General features: G+C 35.5%; 1 protein-coding gene across 1 annotated transcript in view; it reads left to right on the plus strand.

The window, feature by feature from the left end:
• DLC1 (DLC1 Rho GTPase activating protein) overlaps positions 1–18,773 on the plus strand; it is a gene marked incomplete at its 3' end in the record, with an annotated part of 206,606 nt that overhangs the window by 61,278 nt on the left and 126,555 nt on the right. The window contains exon 4 of the mRNA XM_080343312.1: positions 16,791–16,824. Coding sequence (XP_080199438.1) covers positions 16,791–16,824 — 34 coding nt within the window. The remainder of the gene's footprint in view (positions 1–16,790; positions 16,825–18,773) is intronic.

Below are 18,773 nucleotides of genomic sequence, written 5' to 3' on the forward strand. Positions count from 1 at the left end.
ATTATTTTGCTGGGGTATCTGAAAAAGTCTACTATCAGTCAGACCTCAGTGTTCCCAGACTACTTAAAACTTTATTTATATGATACAAATGATCATTTTCCTTGTACTCCCACATCAGTCTGCATGAGGATTCTTGCTTTATTCTGGTTACATTCCTTCTGGTGTATGGGTAATTCTTCTGCCCTGTTTGTACAGGATCTTGCACAAGGAGGTTGTGGTCCAAGTCTGTGGCTTTTACATACTTTAGTAATGCAAATAATGTTGTCACCACTTGAAAATAGGTTTGTGAGGTGTAAGCATGTCTGATCTTGATGAGTATGAAAGCAAAAATACTAGCAGGCTACCAATATCACCATTATTCTTGTTTTTTAAATTGCTACAAATATGCTGTTTAACTTCAGGAATAGTCCTACTTCAATAAGTGTTTTACTTAAAAGACCAAGGTCAGGCAGTTCACACTAGGAGACAAAAATACAGAATTATTACTGAGTAAAGCATTTTCTCATTATCTTGTCTTCAAATAACAGTGGGCTAGGGACAGCGTTAGAAATGGGAAGGGATGTTTTGGGGAAATAATAGTTCAGAGAAATCAGTGATTGACTGTACTTAGTAAACTAGGATTGAAAATTCATTCTATACCAATAGAGAAAGACATAAATAAGCCAGTGGACAAGGCATCTGTTCTAATGTTTGTCATCCAGGAAGAAAAGCATACTGGGAGAAAGAAACAAATCAGCAGGGTCAAAATCTCTGTGAGGGTAAAGATCAGAAGCAGGAAGTGAGAGAATAGCAATGAAGATGCTGATTTGGGCTGTGTTAGGTAAAATACGAAGATGATGACTGATAATTTACATCTGAAATGGTGGTTCTTGACTAACTCTACAAATGATGATGAAAACAGCTTCAGACAGCAAATATGAGTAATTTGTATTTTGAAATATAGAAATTGCATAGTAGAAGTATCATTCTAGGAACTCATGCAATACATAAATTTGACAGGAAAGTTTAAATGAAGAATTAAGTAGAAAGATTCTCTCCTAGCTGTTAGGGAGTGGCATTTTATCATTAATGTGTGTGAATAAATTATACTTTTATCTTCTTCTAAACCCACACGTCATTGTCATCTACTAAGAGATAATATTTAAGATTTAGGGAAAAAATAGGGCATATTATGGCATTCCCTGCTGTCTTGTGGTCTGACAGTATTATTAACCGATTATACCCAAAGAAACACCATCAGTATTACCTGCCAAAATGAGAAGTGGACTCAGTTTTCCCAACCAGTAAATCACTAATCCCTGCTAACCCACATGGAGTAGGAAACTTGTTTCATAAAATGCATGGGAAATTCTTTCCTAATTCCCATTGAGTTCTGTGTAGTCATCTGAATTTCCCACAGAAACAGTATGAGCTATTAAATCTCTCCTTACTGTTTTCACTGAAGCTTTAGTAGTTTAGCTTCTCAAACTAGTAATTATACTGTTACTATGTTTTTGTCTCTTGGGCTGTGTATGTACTAGGTTCTCACTGTTGCAAGCGTCAGTGGAGGTCAGCTGTGAAGTTCAGCAGTGGAAGCTCTGGTGTTTACCAAGCATTTCCATTTCCACTGCTGTGTCAAACTGATCCCTGACTGTCAGATTCCAGATACTCTAGAACTGGCCCTCACTGAGCTGAGCAAGTGCTTTCCCAAACTGTGCAGTTGTCCTTCCATTAAAAGGCAGTGCATGAGGAAAATTACAGCAGTTTTGTCTGTGATTCTTCCAAGTCTTGGCTCAATCAGCTGTTCATGAAAACTGTTCTGATCACACTGTGTTAAAGAGCTGTGATCTTCACCTACAGTATTAATTCATCTAAAGAGAGAGACTAACAGATAATTTCATTCTCTTATTCCTGCTTTACTGCCTATTTTATTTTGGAGTAAAGTAATTTTTAAATATTTTGGTAATTTCATTTGTAGGTACTATGTAAGTTGTTCATCACAAAACCTGTGTGACACAGATTGAACAATTACATGTAATAAAATATTAAGTTAGTTTGAGAAAATTATTTTCAAGCATTACAGTACTGAGTTGAATAACATACTTTGGTTAACATGAGCTGCACTATGTTAGAAGACAGTTTAAACAGAGGTTTAAGATTCTCTTTTACATGGCTTCTCTGACTAAACAATACAGGATAAATCAAAATTCGTATCCCCTTCTGATCTACTCTTGTTACTTGGGGAGGAGGAGTGGAGGATAATAGCTGGCAGCAGGGCACAGGTTTTGTCTTACCACTGAATTTGTAAGCTAGGTGACAGAAGGCTCTTTGTGCATGATGCAGCTCAACTGTTCCACCTCTTTCTCCCATGAGATAAAACATGACACGGACATGACATGACTCTTATTTAAAGTAGTACATTCCACTGATTTCCAGGTCCCAACTCTTTCATATTCTGTTTTGCAGCAATTTGTAAAACTGACGGGGCAAGTAAAGCATCTAATGGAGGTGAGATTGCATCAATCAAAGCAACAGCAGTTGTCCTAACATTTGAACTAAGAAAAGACCAGGGGAAAGGATAGTCCATAGTGATCTAGGACACAATTCAGTTCTTTCTGAAGTTGAGGAAGGCTTCCCATTGATTTCTCTTAAGTTTAATTACAAAACATCCTGTGGAAGAGCTGTAACAGTGTTCTAGGTTTTGCATGAGACTGTGTTCAGTGATCGCTCCTGGAAAAGTTCATTAATCTACAGGTAATTCAACTTAAATAAATATACAAGAATTTGGGGTTAATTTTGTCACTTCAGGAGAAATGAATACTTTCATAGCATATCATATCTTCAGTTCCTACTAAGTACTTAGGAATCAGCCCAAAGGATAATAAGTGGTTTGATAACTGTATATAGGAATGTGGAAAAGATAGCTAAGAGTGGACGGCTTTTAAGTCTTGCCAGCAAAGGCATAAGAAGATTCATTTGCTACAGAATGCAATTGAAGTTCAACCTTGCAATAACATTCACATTCATAGCAAAAGGGTAGTTGACTGTTGATACAGATTATTACAAAAGGTCATGGATTTGAACCCTTTTAAGTATTTAAAACAAATGAAGTTAATATCTGTGTAACAAGGTTGGATCCATCCTTCCTGCTTGCCTCTGGAAAGGTGTGATATGATTGCAGAGGTCTCTCTCATTCTAATAGTGCCCATGCATGATCAGTTCTTTTCTAGATATGTGAAGATCAAAATTTGCCCTCAACAAGTATGCCTGCAACTATCTTGCTTTAGTTTTTCAGCAAAATAAGAACTAAAATAAAACCTTAGCTTTCTTTTCATCACCTCTAGGCAGCAGAACAGGATGATTATCCCTAGTTGGTCAGGGGTGTTCAGAGGACAAAGGACAAGCTGTACTTTTTACTGGAATATTCATCTCAAATTGAGATAGGATACAGAGCAGAGAGGACCAGTAATGTTATGGAGACTCTCCTCTCCTATTTAGCACATACTGTCAGTGTTAAACCAATCTTCAGGAGGACTCCCCAGACATAAATGGCAGAAATATTGATTATTTTTCCCTTTTTCATAATGTCCTAAACAAAATATGCCTTTTATTTCTATCAGGGTTCTTTAAGTTAATTTACTAAATAATTTACTGCTGAACTCTTATGATCTACATCCTGAACATTTTAGCCTGCTTGAGATTACTTATTTGAAATGCATGATAGATAACTGCCTATAAGACATAGAGATCAGACTAGCTGCTCTGTTCGACTTTGTTACATGTGATTTCTGTGATATTGGATCCAGGTGGGTGGAAATTTTGAGCTGCCTTATTAGAAAAAAAAAAAAAAAAAAAAAAGAGGAGGAAAGATCTGTAAATTGGCTTATTTCTTTCTCTACCTGTCTTTTGTACTGACTACTAAGGGTTATTTTCCTTTCAGCAGCTGCAAGGTGATGAGCACTCTCCACTGCCATCAGCATGTTTATTCTTAAATTGAATCACAGGCAAATATAAAATAGAACTTCCATTCTATACTTCTGTCTTGAGAGATATAACAAGTTTTTGCAGCTTGCTTCATACACAAACTTCCTTCCTTATTGAGTTTGGCATGCAAACATTGAGTTTGGAAGTTCTAAAGTACATGGGTGGTCAAGGGTAATGCACTCTTTTATTCGTTCCAATGAAAAACAGGCACTGGTAGAAGGATTGGTACAGTATTGTTGTTTTGTTTGTTGGCTGGGTGTTTCATTTTCACTAAGCCATATTTCTGGTTATGTTGCTGCCAAGACACAAGAAAGAAATATTTTTTTAAAAAATCTCCCCTTCCTGTGGCAATTATGTAATTTAAATTTAGATAGAAAACTAGGAACTAATGTGGGTGGATTTAAAATTATATATTTATCCTAATCATATAATTATTTTAATAAAATCTTTTATTGTATGAAGTACAGCTATTTTCTCAGTCTGCAGACTATCAGAGTAGATTTCTACCTACTTTCAAAAAAACACCTACTGTTTTCATGTGGTGAAAAGAGATTTGTGGCTTTTTAGAGTTCTTTGCATCATCACTAGTGGTCAGGAATATTTTTAAATACTTGAGAAACATTGGGTTTAGGGGAATTGAGTGTGGACATACGATTCAGTCAAAAATTTTTCTGCAGAAAAATTTTCATACTTGTAATAGTTCTTCTTAACTAAAATATAGAATAGTTCAAACTTTCCTTAGGGGACTGGTATTAGTATGAAAGCCAAGAGCGTACTTGGACTCTTGTGTGCTATTTCCCTCTGGAAAGTTTTGAAACCTTAGAAACTGTGAACTGCATTTTTGTAATATGCCACACAAAGTTTGGGAAAGTTGGAACAATTCAGAAAGAAATGGTACTATTACGGTGTGATCCTGGGGAAAAACAGAAAATGCCCAATATTTCACAGAACTGGACCCACTTACTACTCTCAGGATCTGCAGCGCATCTCTCTGCAAGCCTGAGTGAGATTTTTGTGGAAATCAAATGGGAACACAGACACCCATGAAATACTTCTTCACTTAGTGCCTGCAGAAACCAAAAATAAAAATTCAGAATAAAAAAATAAGGTGATCCTGAAAGAAGACCAATTTTGGAACTTCTGGAAAAGGAAGGATCTTAAAAGGACTGTCTTCATCAGAAGTGTAGCAATAAGTAAAAGTTTTTATAGAAGTCCTATCTTTTAATAGTAGATTTGATTATCTTTTATGCACGTCCATATATGTGCACATAGTACTGTGGGAAATGTACACAAAATAGACAGGAAGATTATGAGTCAGACAGCATCCATTTGAGCCTTTGCTAACTGGAGTAACTGGCAAAGTTTCTACTGACTTTAGGAGAATCATGCTCTGTATCAGTAACGATTTATTTTTTCTATGAATTAGAAATTTGTCATCTATAGAAAAGAATAATATTTTCAATTTATGTTAGACAAATGAAAAGCAATATTGAATATTTCAATCTTTTAGGTGTCCCATAAAAGGAGCTTATAAAATTAGGTTTTTCAGACGGAGTATATCCTTCACAAACTACAGTTAGCTATTGGTTGAATAGAAAACTATTATATCTGTTAATTAAGATTAAAAGTGAAGTGAGATTTTTATGATGTAAGGAGCTCTGTCTGCTTTAGCACCCACTTACTCTAACAATCAAAATCTTAGCAAAAAAATGACTAGAATATAGAACTTTTTTCAGAAAACATTTTTATATCAGAATCCAAGCTACAGAAATTCATAGTATGGTAGATGATTTGCAGCAGAAAACAAACAAAACAAACAAACACCTCAACAATTGTAATTAAAAAGCGTGTATATGTTCAAAGGTTAAGATTAATTGATTTGTTATGTGTTAATCGGGCAATATACAACACTTTTAGACATGATGCATATGGAAATCTATCACAGAACCATCAGAATACTTCACAGAATTGTTTTTCACGGCATTTGAAAGCTCCCAAACATCCCGTTAAATCGTAAAGCATTAATATTTACATTTTAAATATGAGAAAAATTAGTTGTTTCATAGATTCATAGAATGGTTTGGGCTTGAAGACACCCTAAAGATATCTAGTTCCAACCTCCATGTCATAGGCAGGGACACCTTCCGTTAAATCTACTCTCCTTCAGTTTAAAGCCATTACCTCTTCTCCTATCACTACATGCCCTTGTAAAAAGCCCCTCTTCAGCTTCCTTCTAAGTCTCCTTTAGATACTGGAAGGCTGCTATAAGGTGTCCCCAAAGCCTTCTCTTCTCCAGGCTGAACAAACCCAACTCTCTCAGCCCGTTCCAGCCCTCTGACCATCTTTGTGGCCCTCCTCTGGACCATCTCCAACAGTTTCATGTCCTTCTTATGTTGGGGGCCCTAGAGCTGAATGCAGGACTACAGGTGGTGTCTCATGAGAGTGGAGTAGAAAGAATCACCTCCCTTGACCTGCTGGTCACTCTTGTTTTGATGTAGCCCAGGATACAGTTGGCTTTCTGAGCTGCAAGCACACATTGCTGGGTCACGTTGAGCTTCTTATCAACCAACATCTCCAAGTCCTTCTCAGCGTTGTGCTCAATCCATTCTCCACCCAGCCTGTATTTTTGGTTGGGATTGCCACGACCTATGTGCAGGACCTTGCGCTTGGTTTTGTTGAATTTCATGAGGTACACACAGACCCACTTTTCAAGCATGCCAAGTTCCCTCTTGGTGGCATCCCTTCCCTCCAGCATGTGGACCGCACTACACAGCTTGCTGTCATCAGCAAACTTGCTGAGGGTGCACTCAGTCCTACTGTCCGTGTCACTGACAAAGATGTTATACAGCACTGGTGCCAATATCGAGCCCTGAGGAATGCCACTCATTTGTAATATTTGTAACTGGCACAAAGATTTTCCAACTAGTATTCTTGTTCTAATACCAGACTATGACTATCCCCAGAGGTCTTGCTCTAGGGAAATTAATAGCTAGCCTGTCATCTTAACCATGCAGTGAGATCATCACAACTTTAACTTGCAGCTTTTACGGCTGAGCCTTAAACTGGCCAATGGAACCCAGCATCCCTTGCAGTTAATTGCAAAACACCCCTCCCTCCCCCCAGGCTTTTAAAATATGTCAGCAGCATGAGAAAAATTTTACAGATGTATGAGTACTTCTATTGCTTGTTGGATTATGATGACATCAGGGATCCTAGTTTGACAGATAGGAATAAAATGGTATTGTTGCATAGGGGCAGAAGACATGTAGTGTGTCTTATCTGTGCTGGTGTCTGTCCATATAGGTATATAGTACAAAATGTGAGCTCAGACTTTACTGAATTAAGCAAAGTGTTGCCAGTCCCTGAAGAAATGGAATAGGATTTGGTCATATCACAAACCTGGAGTAGTACTCTTACTTGTAATACTTCTAGATGAGGAAACTACATAGCAAATGAAATATGTATTTCTCTGGCTTGTTAACTGTACCACAGGAACCAAACTTTTGGTTATATGAGCAAAGGAAACTCAGTTTGACCAGAATTTAGATATTAAAGTAGAAATTGTTATCATTTGGGTCAGGGTTGGTTGGTTGGTGTTTGTTTGTTTGATTTGCTTTGTTTGTTGGGGAGGTGGGGTTTTTTGACTCAAACAAAAAAGGGATATTTAGTAACAAGCACTTTAGTATAAAACAGCTGTGCAGATGAATGTTTTGTTTTCTGAAGAGGTTTTTCAAGGGCTTTGGGTATTTTTTAGAAATTTCGTTGTTATATTTGGATTAAAAAAACTACTTTGCATCATTTCCTTAAGCCCTTTTAGGAGACAAAGCTCCTGTTTCTTTTCCCAGTGATAAAGCAACTTCTCGTATTTACTTGCTACATATTTTTATTTCTTTTTTCTATCTTTTGGAAAAAAAGAGAGTTGCTTTCATATAAGCAATATCTTTCCTACTTTAAAAAAATAAATATATATATATATTCTCTTGAAAGAAACAAAAGTTCTTTAATTAACTAAAAAGCAAGTTTTCTTACTTTTTCACCCAAAAGATGTTTTATTGCCTTTATCTGTCACTCATAAACTTGACAAGTGCTTGAAGGGTAGCACACTAGGTATGCAGAGAGCACTCAAAAGAACTGATTTCATTTCAGCTCTCTTTCTCGTGGATAACCTAGAGAAATACTAGCTTAGTAAGATCACAGCAATGGTGTTTGGTGATTTTTAAGCTCACACTTGCTATGCCTATATATTGGAGCACAAACAAACCAAGATTCCAAGACTATGGTCAAACAGGCAAACAACACCCAGGTAGCATATTTTAGTGTTTATTTCCCTCCTTTCTACCTCATCCTACCCACAACAAAGCTCACTGTCTTGTATGCTTCTACTCCTTGACATTGGTCTTCTCCTTGTAAAAGCATAGTTGTCACATTTAGCTGACTCGGTGATAACTTATTGAAATGCATTGATTTGGGACTTACTTTCCTATGGTCACCTCTACTACCTTCCAAAGTTAGATGCAGAGTTAGATGTGTTCTTTTCCACAACAAAACACCCCACTGACACTCCCAAACCTATCACTGTTTCTATCTGGCATGCTACTCATCTTCTCTCTCCATCATCTCATTATTAGAATTGCTATTATGTGACTCTTCAGCTTACTGAGCAAAGAACTATGATGTTCTGCAGAAAGAGTTTCATTACAATAGATGTAGTCTTTGTAGTAATTTATTCTTTTATGCCTGGATAAACCTCAAGGTCAAGAGCCTCCCTGAGGATCTGCTTTTGATCCTTTCCCACCTGGTCCAACAAATGTAATATCACAGTGACTGAATTCACATGAGACTGTGAGGATAAGGATTTGTGCCAAAACATACATACTAGGTTTTTAAAAGTAGTTTCTTGGGGTTTGCTTATTTATTTTTTTAGAGAGAGATAACTCTGAGCAGTTGTAGCAGCCTGCTGCTGCTAACAATGGGAAGAGTAGCTGGCTGGGGTTACCTACAGAGATTGAAGAGAGCAAACTTCCACAAGATCAGAGTGTCAGCAGGTGTAAATAGTTGCTGCAATGCTTTACACCTGATTTTCTTTTTCAGAACATAAAGCTTAACATGATGAGATCTTCCTTGACCAGCGTAAATATCTATCCTTCCTATATAGTATTCAAGATACCCAAATATTATTTTATTGCTGCTAACCTCAGTGAGATCTGAATCCAGGACACTAACACTAGTGGAATTCAAAAATGTAGACAGCAATCAACCATTGGATTTGGGCTGACCTCACAGAAAGATCACTAGAATCAGATTGCTCATTTACATACCTGATGATTTATGTTGCTGGCCTTTTCTCAGGTCACACAGCTTCTGCCTTACAGTAGACTCTAGCATATGCAGCAATGAGATAAACTTCTTGATTGGAATGTTTGTACCCTTCCAATTTAGTAAGTGTGACTTGTTTTTCTTGGGATGGAGGGCAATGGGCTCCTTTGTTTTCTCTGAGGTGGCTAGGGAAAGACAGGAATGATAGGATTTTGTTGTTTTTAATTTCCTCTTTTACTCTATGAATACATGCTCAAAGGAATTAGGTAGCTTAGAGTCATCATTTAACAAATTTTACTTTCTATCACCACATAATTTAAATATTTTTTTCTTTTCATGAAACATGGACTTAGTATAAGTTTGTAAGTTTTATATATAAGGAGATGAGAAAAGACTGAAATTACCTGGGATTCTTGTCAGCCATGTAGAAGCATTGCCCAGATTTAAGAGCTTTAAGGAAAAAAATCACATTTGTAGATATTACATGATGTTGAAACAAATAGGAAACATGAGACTTTAATTATCTTTTACTGCTGCCTTATAGAGCTGGGTGCCCTCTGATTCCCAAGTAGCTCTGCTTTGCTAATGTTCCAGGGTTTATTGATGTGTTTGTTATTGTAAAAGGTTTTATAAGATAAATGTTAGCTAAACAAATTACTTCTGAGCTTGGGAAAAAGTTCTCTATGTGTAAATGAACTCTAATAGGACCTCTGGTGATTGATGAAAAGCATGAGCTCTCTTGGGGCTGCTCTAGTTTTAGAGGTAGTATGTCACATCTCAGCTTTGGTGTTAACATTTGAGTTATTTTTTCTTTAGGGAAAACATACATCTGTTTGGTGAAACTGGAGGAAATACAGGTTTTGTTATTACCAAAAGCTATTTAAATGTTCCTTAACATTAAACTAAAATTTAACTGACCCCTCTTGCAAGTACTGTATGTCCACTCCAGTAATTAAAAAGCAATTCAAACAGAAACAGAGTTCCATATCTGGTTAACTTCTGGGAAGTATCAAAAATAAGTTTATTTTACAAAACTTTTTTTTTTCCAAGTCTTGATATGCAAATAAGCCAAGGTCTAACAATTACTAATTTGAAAAAAAAAAAAAAAAAATCATTATTACATTTCACAGAATGTGCGATGGTAAGTCTCAGGGTATTTAGGAACTTGCAGCTGCTGCTCTGAAGACTTTAACATTCCTACAGAGACAGGACTTAATTCTATATTATGGTCAAATTCTACTTAATGGCCTGGACAAGCTGCAGACTGGCTCGTCTTATCTGTCACATAAACCAGCTGTATGTGGTCCTGGCAGATTTCAGAGCGTTGAGAGCATACCCTGATCTATGGAAACTCTATAATACCAAACAGGGCACACAAGACAGTTATCCTACATCTTCGTTTTGCACTTCCAGTCCAGCAAGAGCCACACTCTGCCAGCTGAATGACAAAGAGCAGGAAGTGACCAGACCACCCCAAGTGCAGGCTCTTGGCAAGTGCCTCCTGGAAGGAGAACAGCCAGCCGTCCAGCACTAACTAGAAGGAGTCTTTGTGCATGACCTCAGTGGCATAAAGAGGCTCAAGCAAAATGAAATATCTAGTCAGAAAACAAAGTAGTTGGAGAGAGGCATACAGCTGACTGGAGGAGAACATATGCAGGCAAGCATACAGCTTTGTACTTCCACTAGAACTAAATCACAGAATCCATAGTGTTCTCAAAAACTTAGACAGAGACCTCTGAATGTGACATTAATTCTTTTTAAAAATTGAGTTAATTGATGCGGCTTTATCATTGGGTGGGTTTTAATTGCCTTCTGCTCTACTTAAGTATTGCGATCTTTAGTAAAATTAAAGACGACAAAGAAGAAAGACCTTGCTACATTCTCCTTCTAAAGCTGATCTGCCCTAAAATTTGATGGATTTATTTTTCTCTTTCCTTATCCAGTCGGGGGAAAAAAAAAAAGGGGGGGGGGGGGAGGGGAGCGGGAGGGAGAACTGGAAATTTATTTTTAAAATTACAAGTTTAATAAAATAAGGTTTTCTAAATAATTGAATAATAGACAAACCTTTCTTGGGTTTTCTTCTACATGATTGCTATGATTTCTGTTCAATGTTAATACCAAAAGATTAGTCTACTTAAAATTAACTAGTTTTTTTCAAAAGGGTGTTTTCTACATGTCTATTCTCTTAATCTGATTCATAACAATACAGGTTTCGTTTTTATAATAATCAGAATTTTCTGGTAGAGATATTAATTACGTATTTTTTTGTAATGGGAATATAAGTAGAGGAAATTCCCAGTTATGGACTGTGGTATTTCCCTAATTTCAAACCATCTGAGTGACTCTAGATGTTTTTCTTCCATAAAATAATCCAGTTAAATTCAACTACTACTTATCCAAATTAAGAAAACTGGAGCATACCTTCTCAGTAAAATAAAACATCTGTTTAAGGACTCCAGATGATGCAGAATGTACACTGTTTGAGAAATTAAATAATGCTTAAAAGTTGTTTGCTATCTAAGTGACGTTGACTTCAGTTTTCATGTACAAGATTGCCCTTGTTTACTAGACTAGAGAGTTCTCTGTCATTTGGTTCATTAGTCCTCCCTTGGCAACTGTATATTGTGTTGATACTACCTCCTTTCTCTCTTATCATAAGCTCAGTAACTCACTCTTCTTTAGAGGATTTTAGATTTCTGTATGTTTTAATCATTTGAGTAGAAAGAAGAAAACAGAGATATATTTTGATCTACATAGATTTTTTTTTTTCTAGCCTTAAAGTCAATGATCCTATTTAAAAACTAGAACTAATATGCATTTTTATGTTTGCAAGCTCTGGAGGTTAGTCTTATTTCTGCTCTTAATGTGATGTAAAGCTTGCAGTTTTTTAGAATAGGAATACGGTTTGGTCTTGAAGCAAATCACTTCAGCAAAACCCACAATTCTTACTAAAACTGTTTTGCATAAAAGAAGCATCCACAAAGGTGAGAATTTAGGCCATGATTTTTCATGGCAGGAATAAAAAGTGATTACCCTAAAAGCACTCGCAAAAATAAGGAGGAGGTTTTATAAGAGCTTGAGCTCAGCAAGAGTTACGTGCTCATAATTATCATGAAGGCTGGATTTTCCTTTACTAGTCAGATCCCAGTATACTAATGTTTGTCCCAGAATTTTATTTTCACACTGGACAGTAGATATTATCTCCACAGTCAAAATTCTAGAAAAACGTTTGCAAGTCAAGATGTATCAGATCGTAAGCAAGGGAATATTTCAGCATGTTCATTCATATACACAGTTGAAAAAAAGGCTGGATAGCTGACAGCCTTCTATGATGGAAGGGCTTTGTAGAATATCCATCACAGCTGGATGACAGTATCGAAAATGTGATTCTCGTAATGCCAATGTACTTTATCTTCTATAATTAAAAAAAAAATAAAAAAAAATAAAAAAAAACAACAAACAAAAAACACCCACAACACTAGAAGTATTATTCTAGGGAAAAAGTGTGGATTTAATGGTTGTAACATAAAGATGCTGTATGTCATTTTCAAAATTGAAATATATACTCACTACAACTGATTTATCAGATACTACAAAAATAAACAGATTTCACTAGATCCTTATGTCAGAAATAATATGTGACATGCTTCTCTACGGTAACTTTGCTGATTAGTAGAAAACTTTGCCATTTACTGTAGCCCTTTGCAGACAAGTCAGTCATGATAGTCTTGTTCATGTTTTGTGAGTGCAAGGAAACAAAAAAAAAAAAGCCATTTTAGTTCTATTCACAATGGCTTGGTCTACGGGTTTGGAATCGGTATAAATAAATAAATAAACATAGCTTTGAATTACAGTTAAGGGGGAGACAAGCTGTGTCCAGGTCAGCTTGGATGTGCCTCAGCTTTTCACAATGGCAGCCTTGCAACTCAGTGTCTTCTCACAGCTGCTACCAAATGCGTTCTGTCTTCTTTGCAGGTAATGCCTCCTTTTTCCACCACCAAGACACTGCACACATCTCTTAGATATGCTGCTTCTAATCTGGAAAGCTACAATGCTAATTTTTTAGTCCAACTCAGAGCTGAAATATACGAATTTTGACTCAGTAATAGAAGGAAGCTAATTTGGGGAGTGAGAAGGGATTCTTTTCTCTTTTCATGCTGAAGAGCTGCATGTGCCCAAAATGAATGGTTGCTGTTTGAAATTATGGGCTTTTTTTTACATATTTACTTCTCTTTCCCATTAAAATATTCTTAAAAGCTCAGGGGAAAAAATATAGATATTTTGACTTTGGTCAAACAAAACTTTTCATTTATGCAAAAATTTTAAGTTTTGATTTACCAGAATTTTCCACTATTTTTTTTTCTCACTGGAAGACACTTTTTCCACCTTACTTCTAAAGAAATTCAAATGAAGTGGTTATTTATCCCAGTATTACTTTACAGTCATATTTGCAGACATATTTTTACAGGGAATCAGTTGCAACACAGAAAGGATGTATACAAAAATTTTCAATATGACATTCAAAGTAAGGTGTTCTTAGAGGTTTTTTGGTAGGCTCTCTCTCCCTCTTTTCTCTCTCTCCCTCTTTTCTCTCTCTCCCTCTTTTCTCTCTCTCCCTCTTTTCTCTCTCTCCCTCTTTTCTCTCCCTTTTTCTTTCTTCTCTTTCTTCTGCTCAGAGCACATACTATTTAAAATATAAAGAGGAGCCCGACTTTGGGGGAGTGTTTGTTAAAATCTGTGAGGGGGGTGAAAAAACGGCCTGAGCCTGTTTTTTTTTTAACACATATGAGACCTGATCATGTGGAAACTGTTTGTCCAGTTCTTTAGTTCTGTGAGGACAGTGAGGAAAAAAAAAAAAAGTGAAGTTACAGTGAACCCATCTGGCTAAGCAGGAAAATCCAGTCTAATTGCTCCATTGCCAGAAATGTTAAATCACTTCCTGGGAATGCAATTCATTTGGAACATATGGAACTCGTTGGAAGAAGGTCTCCAGAGAATTCAAAACTGTAGTTGAGATGAGAGTATTTCTCATAAGTAACAATCATGTTTTCCCACTGGCTAGCATGTAAGCAGTACATGTAGCTGTATTAACAAAAAAATAAACCAATAGTAGGACTGTCTGAGATCTTGTTGAAGAAGATTCGCTCATGGTTTATTTTATTTTAAATTTTCAAGAAATGCTATGTTCAATTAGTACATCTTTTTTACCTCAGCTTTTAAGTAGCAATAGAACATTCTGACAACATTTTTAGATCATTTTACATCTTGCTTCAGCAAAATTACACTCTGTTTAGAAAAAAAGACATTTTAAAGTGTCATCCAGTATGCCTTTGTACTTTGTGGGCAAAGAGCATAGTTTTCTGGGATATTTTTTGGTTTGTTTCTGTTTGTTTGTTTTAATCATGGACTTTACATTCATTATATGCTTTAATAAAAGACGAAGATTTACAATTTTTCTTTAAACCAAGCAAATATAAACCTTAGACTAAAAATGTGATATATGTATTTGAATTCTCCTCAAATTGTAAAGCATTAATGTGTAAGAAAACCTCATAACTGTTATGACGGATTCATAATTTGTAAGTATGTTATAGTGCCATGTACTGAATCAAACATTCATGTTATTTGCATTCTTTACAATGAGAAGAATAATGATATTCTTTGGAAAAAATATGCTTCCTATTCTGTTCTAAAGAAAATATTTTACTTTCATTAATTTGATGTTACTATAAGAGCTTTTATAGAGTTGGGTTTTTTTTATTTGGATTCAGGTGACTTTGAAAAAATATTTGGTTCTTTGAAAACAATATACTTTTTTCTTGTGCTGTTAATCAATAAGACCAAATCAGTTATTCTAATTTTAAAAGCACATAAGGGAAATGGAACCATGTTTTTTTGAAAAAGCAGGCTAAGTCTGATATCAGGAAGAAGAGTGAGGCAATAAAAAGAAGTCTCTGTATTTATATAATGTACTATGGAGGATCTGGAGTAGTGAAAAATGACAGTGACAGGTAGTCATGTCTGTATGAGGTCGTTCTCCTAATTACTCTAGAAAAATTTATATATTTTGTAATGCTATAATTTTGAATGTATTTCTTTATCTGAAGCATTTCTTTATCTAGTAGCATTTTTCTACAAGCACATGATTTTAGAACTCTTGCTTTTGGTAGATTGTACAATCCACATCGGTCTCTCTATCATCATTCCTAATGAATTGCTGCAAGGTTGCTGTAGGAACATAGGAAGTACTTTTATCTGCAAACCTCACTCTGGCTTTAAATTGTCTGGAGCTTATAGTGCTTTTTCATCCTACTTAACAGAAGTACTAATTTTGTGACTTGTACATCTGCCCTGAGACCTTATGGCTCTTTTTGTTTCCAGCTATATCTTTTTACCTGGGTTAAACATGCTAAACAACAACCTTTAGGATTAGCATCTAATATATATTGTCTCAGACATTTTCTATTGGAAATTTTGTACAAAATATCATCCAGGAAATGCTATAAAATGTTATTTTATCAAACAGGACAAATCGAATCCTGAAATTAGATTTTCAAAGTCTTTTTCAGGAATGCTATATGAAGTCTGAAACTGGCTGTTTTGTGGTTTCTGTTTATTGCTCCCCTCTTTCTGTGAAATTTGCAGCAGGAAAATCTGCTGAACAAAAGCTAAACTGACAGGAGTGAAAAGGATGTAAAATTGATACCTTAACTCACATGGCAGTTCTTCATACTTTGCATACTCAATCCAGTTTCTCATTCAGCCTTTATTACATTTATCAATCTGCACAGTCTTTAATTCTGTTTATAGGTGTACCACATAAACTCCATTCTGCTATTCATTCAATCTATAACCTACTTATTTTAGGAAAAATACATTCAGAAAGTTCTTTTGCTTTAGTCTGAAAGAAAAGCATAATATGAAAGATTTTTACATCCCTTGCAAAAACCCCACAATTTTCCAAGTCTAAAAACAATTACAGCCGATATGAAAACACTTCTGTTACTTGTCTCTGAAAAACTGGTATGTTAGAGAACAACATACATTTGAGCCTGACTCCTAACTATATGGAGTCAGTTGCAGATCTCTACTTGAGGTCTGCAGAAGAAAGATTTGGCATTTTAGTCTCATCTTCAACCACACAGTTTTTGTCTGCACTCCTTCAGAGTTATTTAGTAATTTCCCAATGGAATTTTGTGGGCATGTATTCTAGGATGATTATTTCAAAATGCAATCATTGGAATATTTTTTAACTCCATCTCCTCCCTCCTCTCCTAGTTTGTTTGTTTGTTTGTTTGTTTGTTTGTTTTTCAACAGTAATTGATTTCATAATAGACTACAAGCCACTCAAATGGGAACTGTATGTTTCTCTCCAGAGTGCTTAACACAGTGAGACCTCAGGTCTTTCCCAGACCTTCCGGACACTCGCGAAATCTACCTTAAGATTTTATAATGTTTCCCTAATATTCTTAATTTTTTAATAGTGGTATATATTTTTTTTTTTCTTTCAGGCTATGCCAGTTATTTCAGAGAAGGAGAAGGCTGGTGAGTAAATATTTACTTGTTTTCTCATTTGCTTGTCTTGTGGAATACAGTGTTACTTAACTAAGTGACAAAAGATGGGCTTCAGCTGTGGAGTTTTGAATGTGCAGGGTTACAGACCTGATGAATGTCTGTGTAAAGTTTATTAATTGTTTTCTGAATATGATATTTTCTCTTTCTGAGAAGCAGTCCAGCTTTCTGTGCAGTACTAAGATGTTTGAATCTATCCTAAAAAGGACTCAGTTGAATTTCAGCTGTGCCTTGTCAGGCTTCCTCAATATACTAACTTGTTATTTTGATTTAAAATCTATTGTGATTTATTTGATGTCTCAGTTAACAAACATGGATGCCAATGAGTTTGTTCAATTCAGTGGAATTTGATGACTTAGTGTGAACTTTACTGTCTGTCTTTAAGTATGGTAGGAAACTTCATTTGTCTGGAGTATTTCACTGGGGATAATTTTTATTTTAGCTAAGTACTTCCAGGATATTGAAAGGTTATTTTTCTGTTGTTTTCTGATATATGTGCTTTCTGAACACTATACATACTTCAGTGTTAGTATGTAAAACCTATTAGTGACTGTCTCCTAGGTGCTGTCAAATGCTTGCATTGTCATGATAAACACTAGGGAACACTACACTCTTAGCACAATAGATTTCTAGAATCAATGTTGTTTTGTTCTTTTTTTTTATTTAAATGGTAGTTTGCTACTATACTTCAAATATAGCTTGAAAAATACCTTAAATATCCAAATGCAATCTACAATTCTGATTTATGCCTGATTTTTGTTGGTGATATTTTCTTGCCTTATTCTTCTTTAGATTGTTTCTTCTCATTTGTTTACTAAGGGAGAGAAATAGGTTAAAAGAAAGTTTTTTGAGAGAAAAGCTACAGTGCAAATCAGTTCTGTAAAAGCTATGAAGTTGTCTGGTCAGGGTGTTGCTATTTTAGCTGTTGAAGTTCATAGTTTCCAAACTGTGGCCTATATTTAATAAGCATTTTCTTTATAGATTTTTCAGGTGGCATTGTTTGGTATTTCTTTTTCTGAGGCATTTCCTATTTGGCCACATCCTTTCAATTATGTCCAAACATGCAAACTGGTTCTAACTGACCCTACTACTTGCAGCTAATTTCAAATTCTTTGTCAAGCAGCCATGCAACATTATAGGGTTTTGTACATCTTTAGTAATTATGTACCATAAACAATTAAAAGCTATCTGAAAGTAATTAAAAAATCTTCAGGGTATAGTGATTTAATTTATACTTAAAGAACAGAGCTGAAACAAGTGTTTCCTATAGCTAATGTCTTGTTAAATCAGAAATAAAACTCAAAGCTCTATACTTACTTCTTCAGTGTCAAAACTACCTGTGACATCAGTGTTGATGATGGTGTGAAGTAAATGTATTTCTGACATACACTTTATAACTTGTACATATGCATATGAATTGATCTCTCTATTCTTTCTTCATGCTCAGACTTCAGTGCTATGTTTTTTGTGAACAGCATTATATTTAATGTTACAAATATACAGGTGGAACTTTGTGCCATGTGGAGTCAATTTGCTGACTTTTCCATGTGCATGAACACAAGCTAGACTGAACATAAATATTTTGGCCTTTTAATCACTTTTGTGTTTTGTTGGGCTATTTGCAGCTCAGATGCTCATGAGGTTATGATGGGTTTTTTGGAAATATTGAGCATGCATTAGGGAGCCAATTATTTAGATCAGGCCTATTGAATGAAGTCCCTTGGTTCTAGGGATAGTTAGTGCTATTTTTTTCAAACATGGTTGGATCTTGGTTCAGACATTCGGCTCTCATGTTTTGTAATTTAACTAAACTTTGTTTGATCATTGCTGCTTATGGCTGCCCAGGTAAATGATATTGCATAAGACCCATGAATGACAAAGCTGTATGTAAGGTGCAAAAGCCTTCAAAAAAAGAACATAGC

This window comes from Nesoenas mayeri (assembly GCF_963082525.1).
Source record: "Nesoenas mayeri genome assembly, chromosome: 4".
Taxonomy (NCBI): Eukaryota; Metazoa; Chordata; class Aves; order Columbiformes; family Columbidae; genus Nesoenas; species Nesoenas mayeri.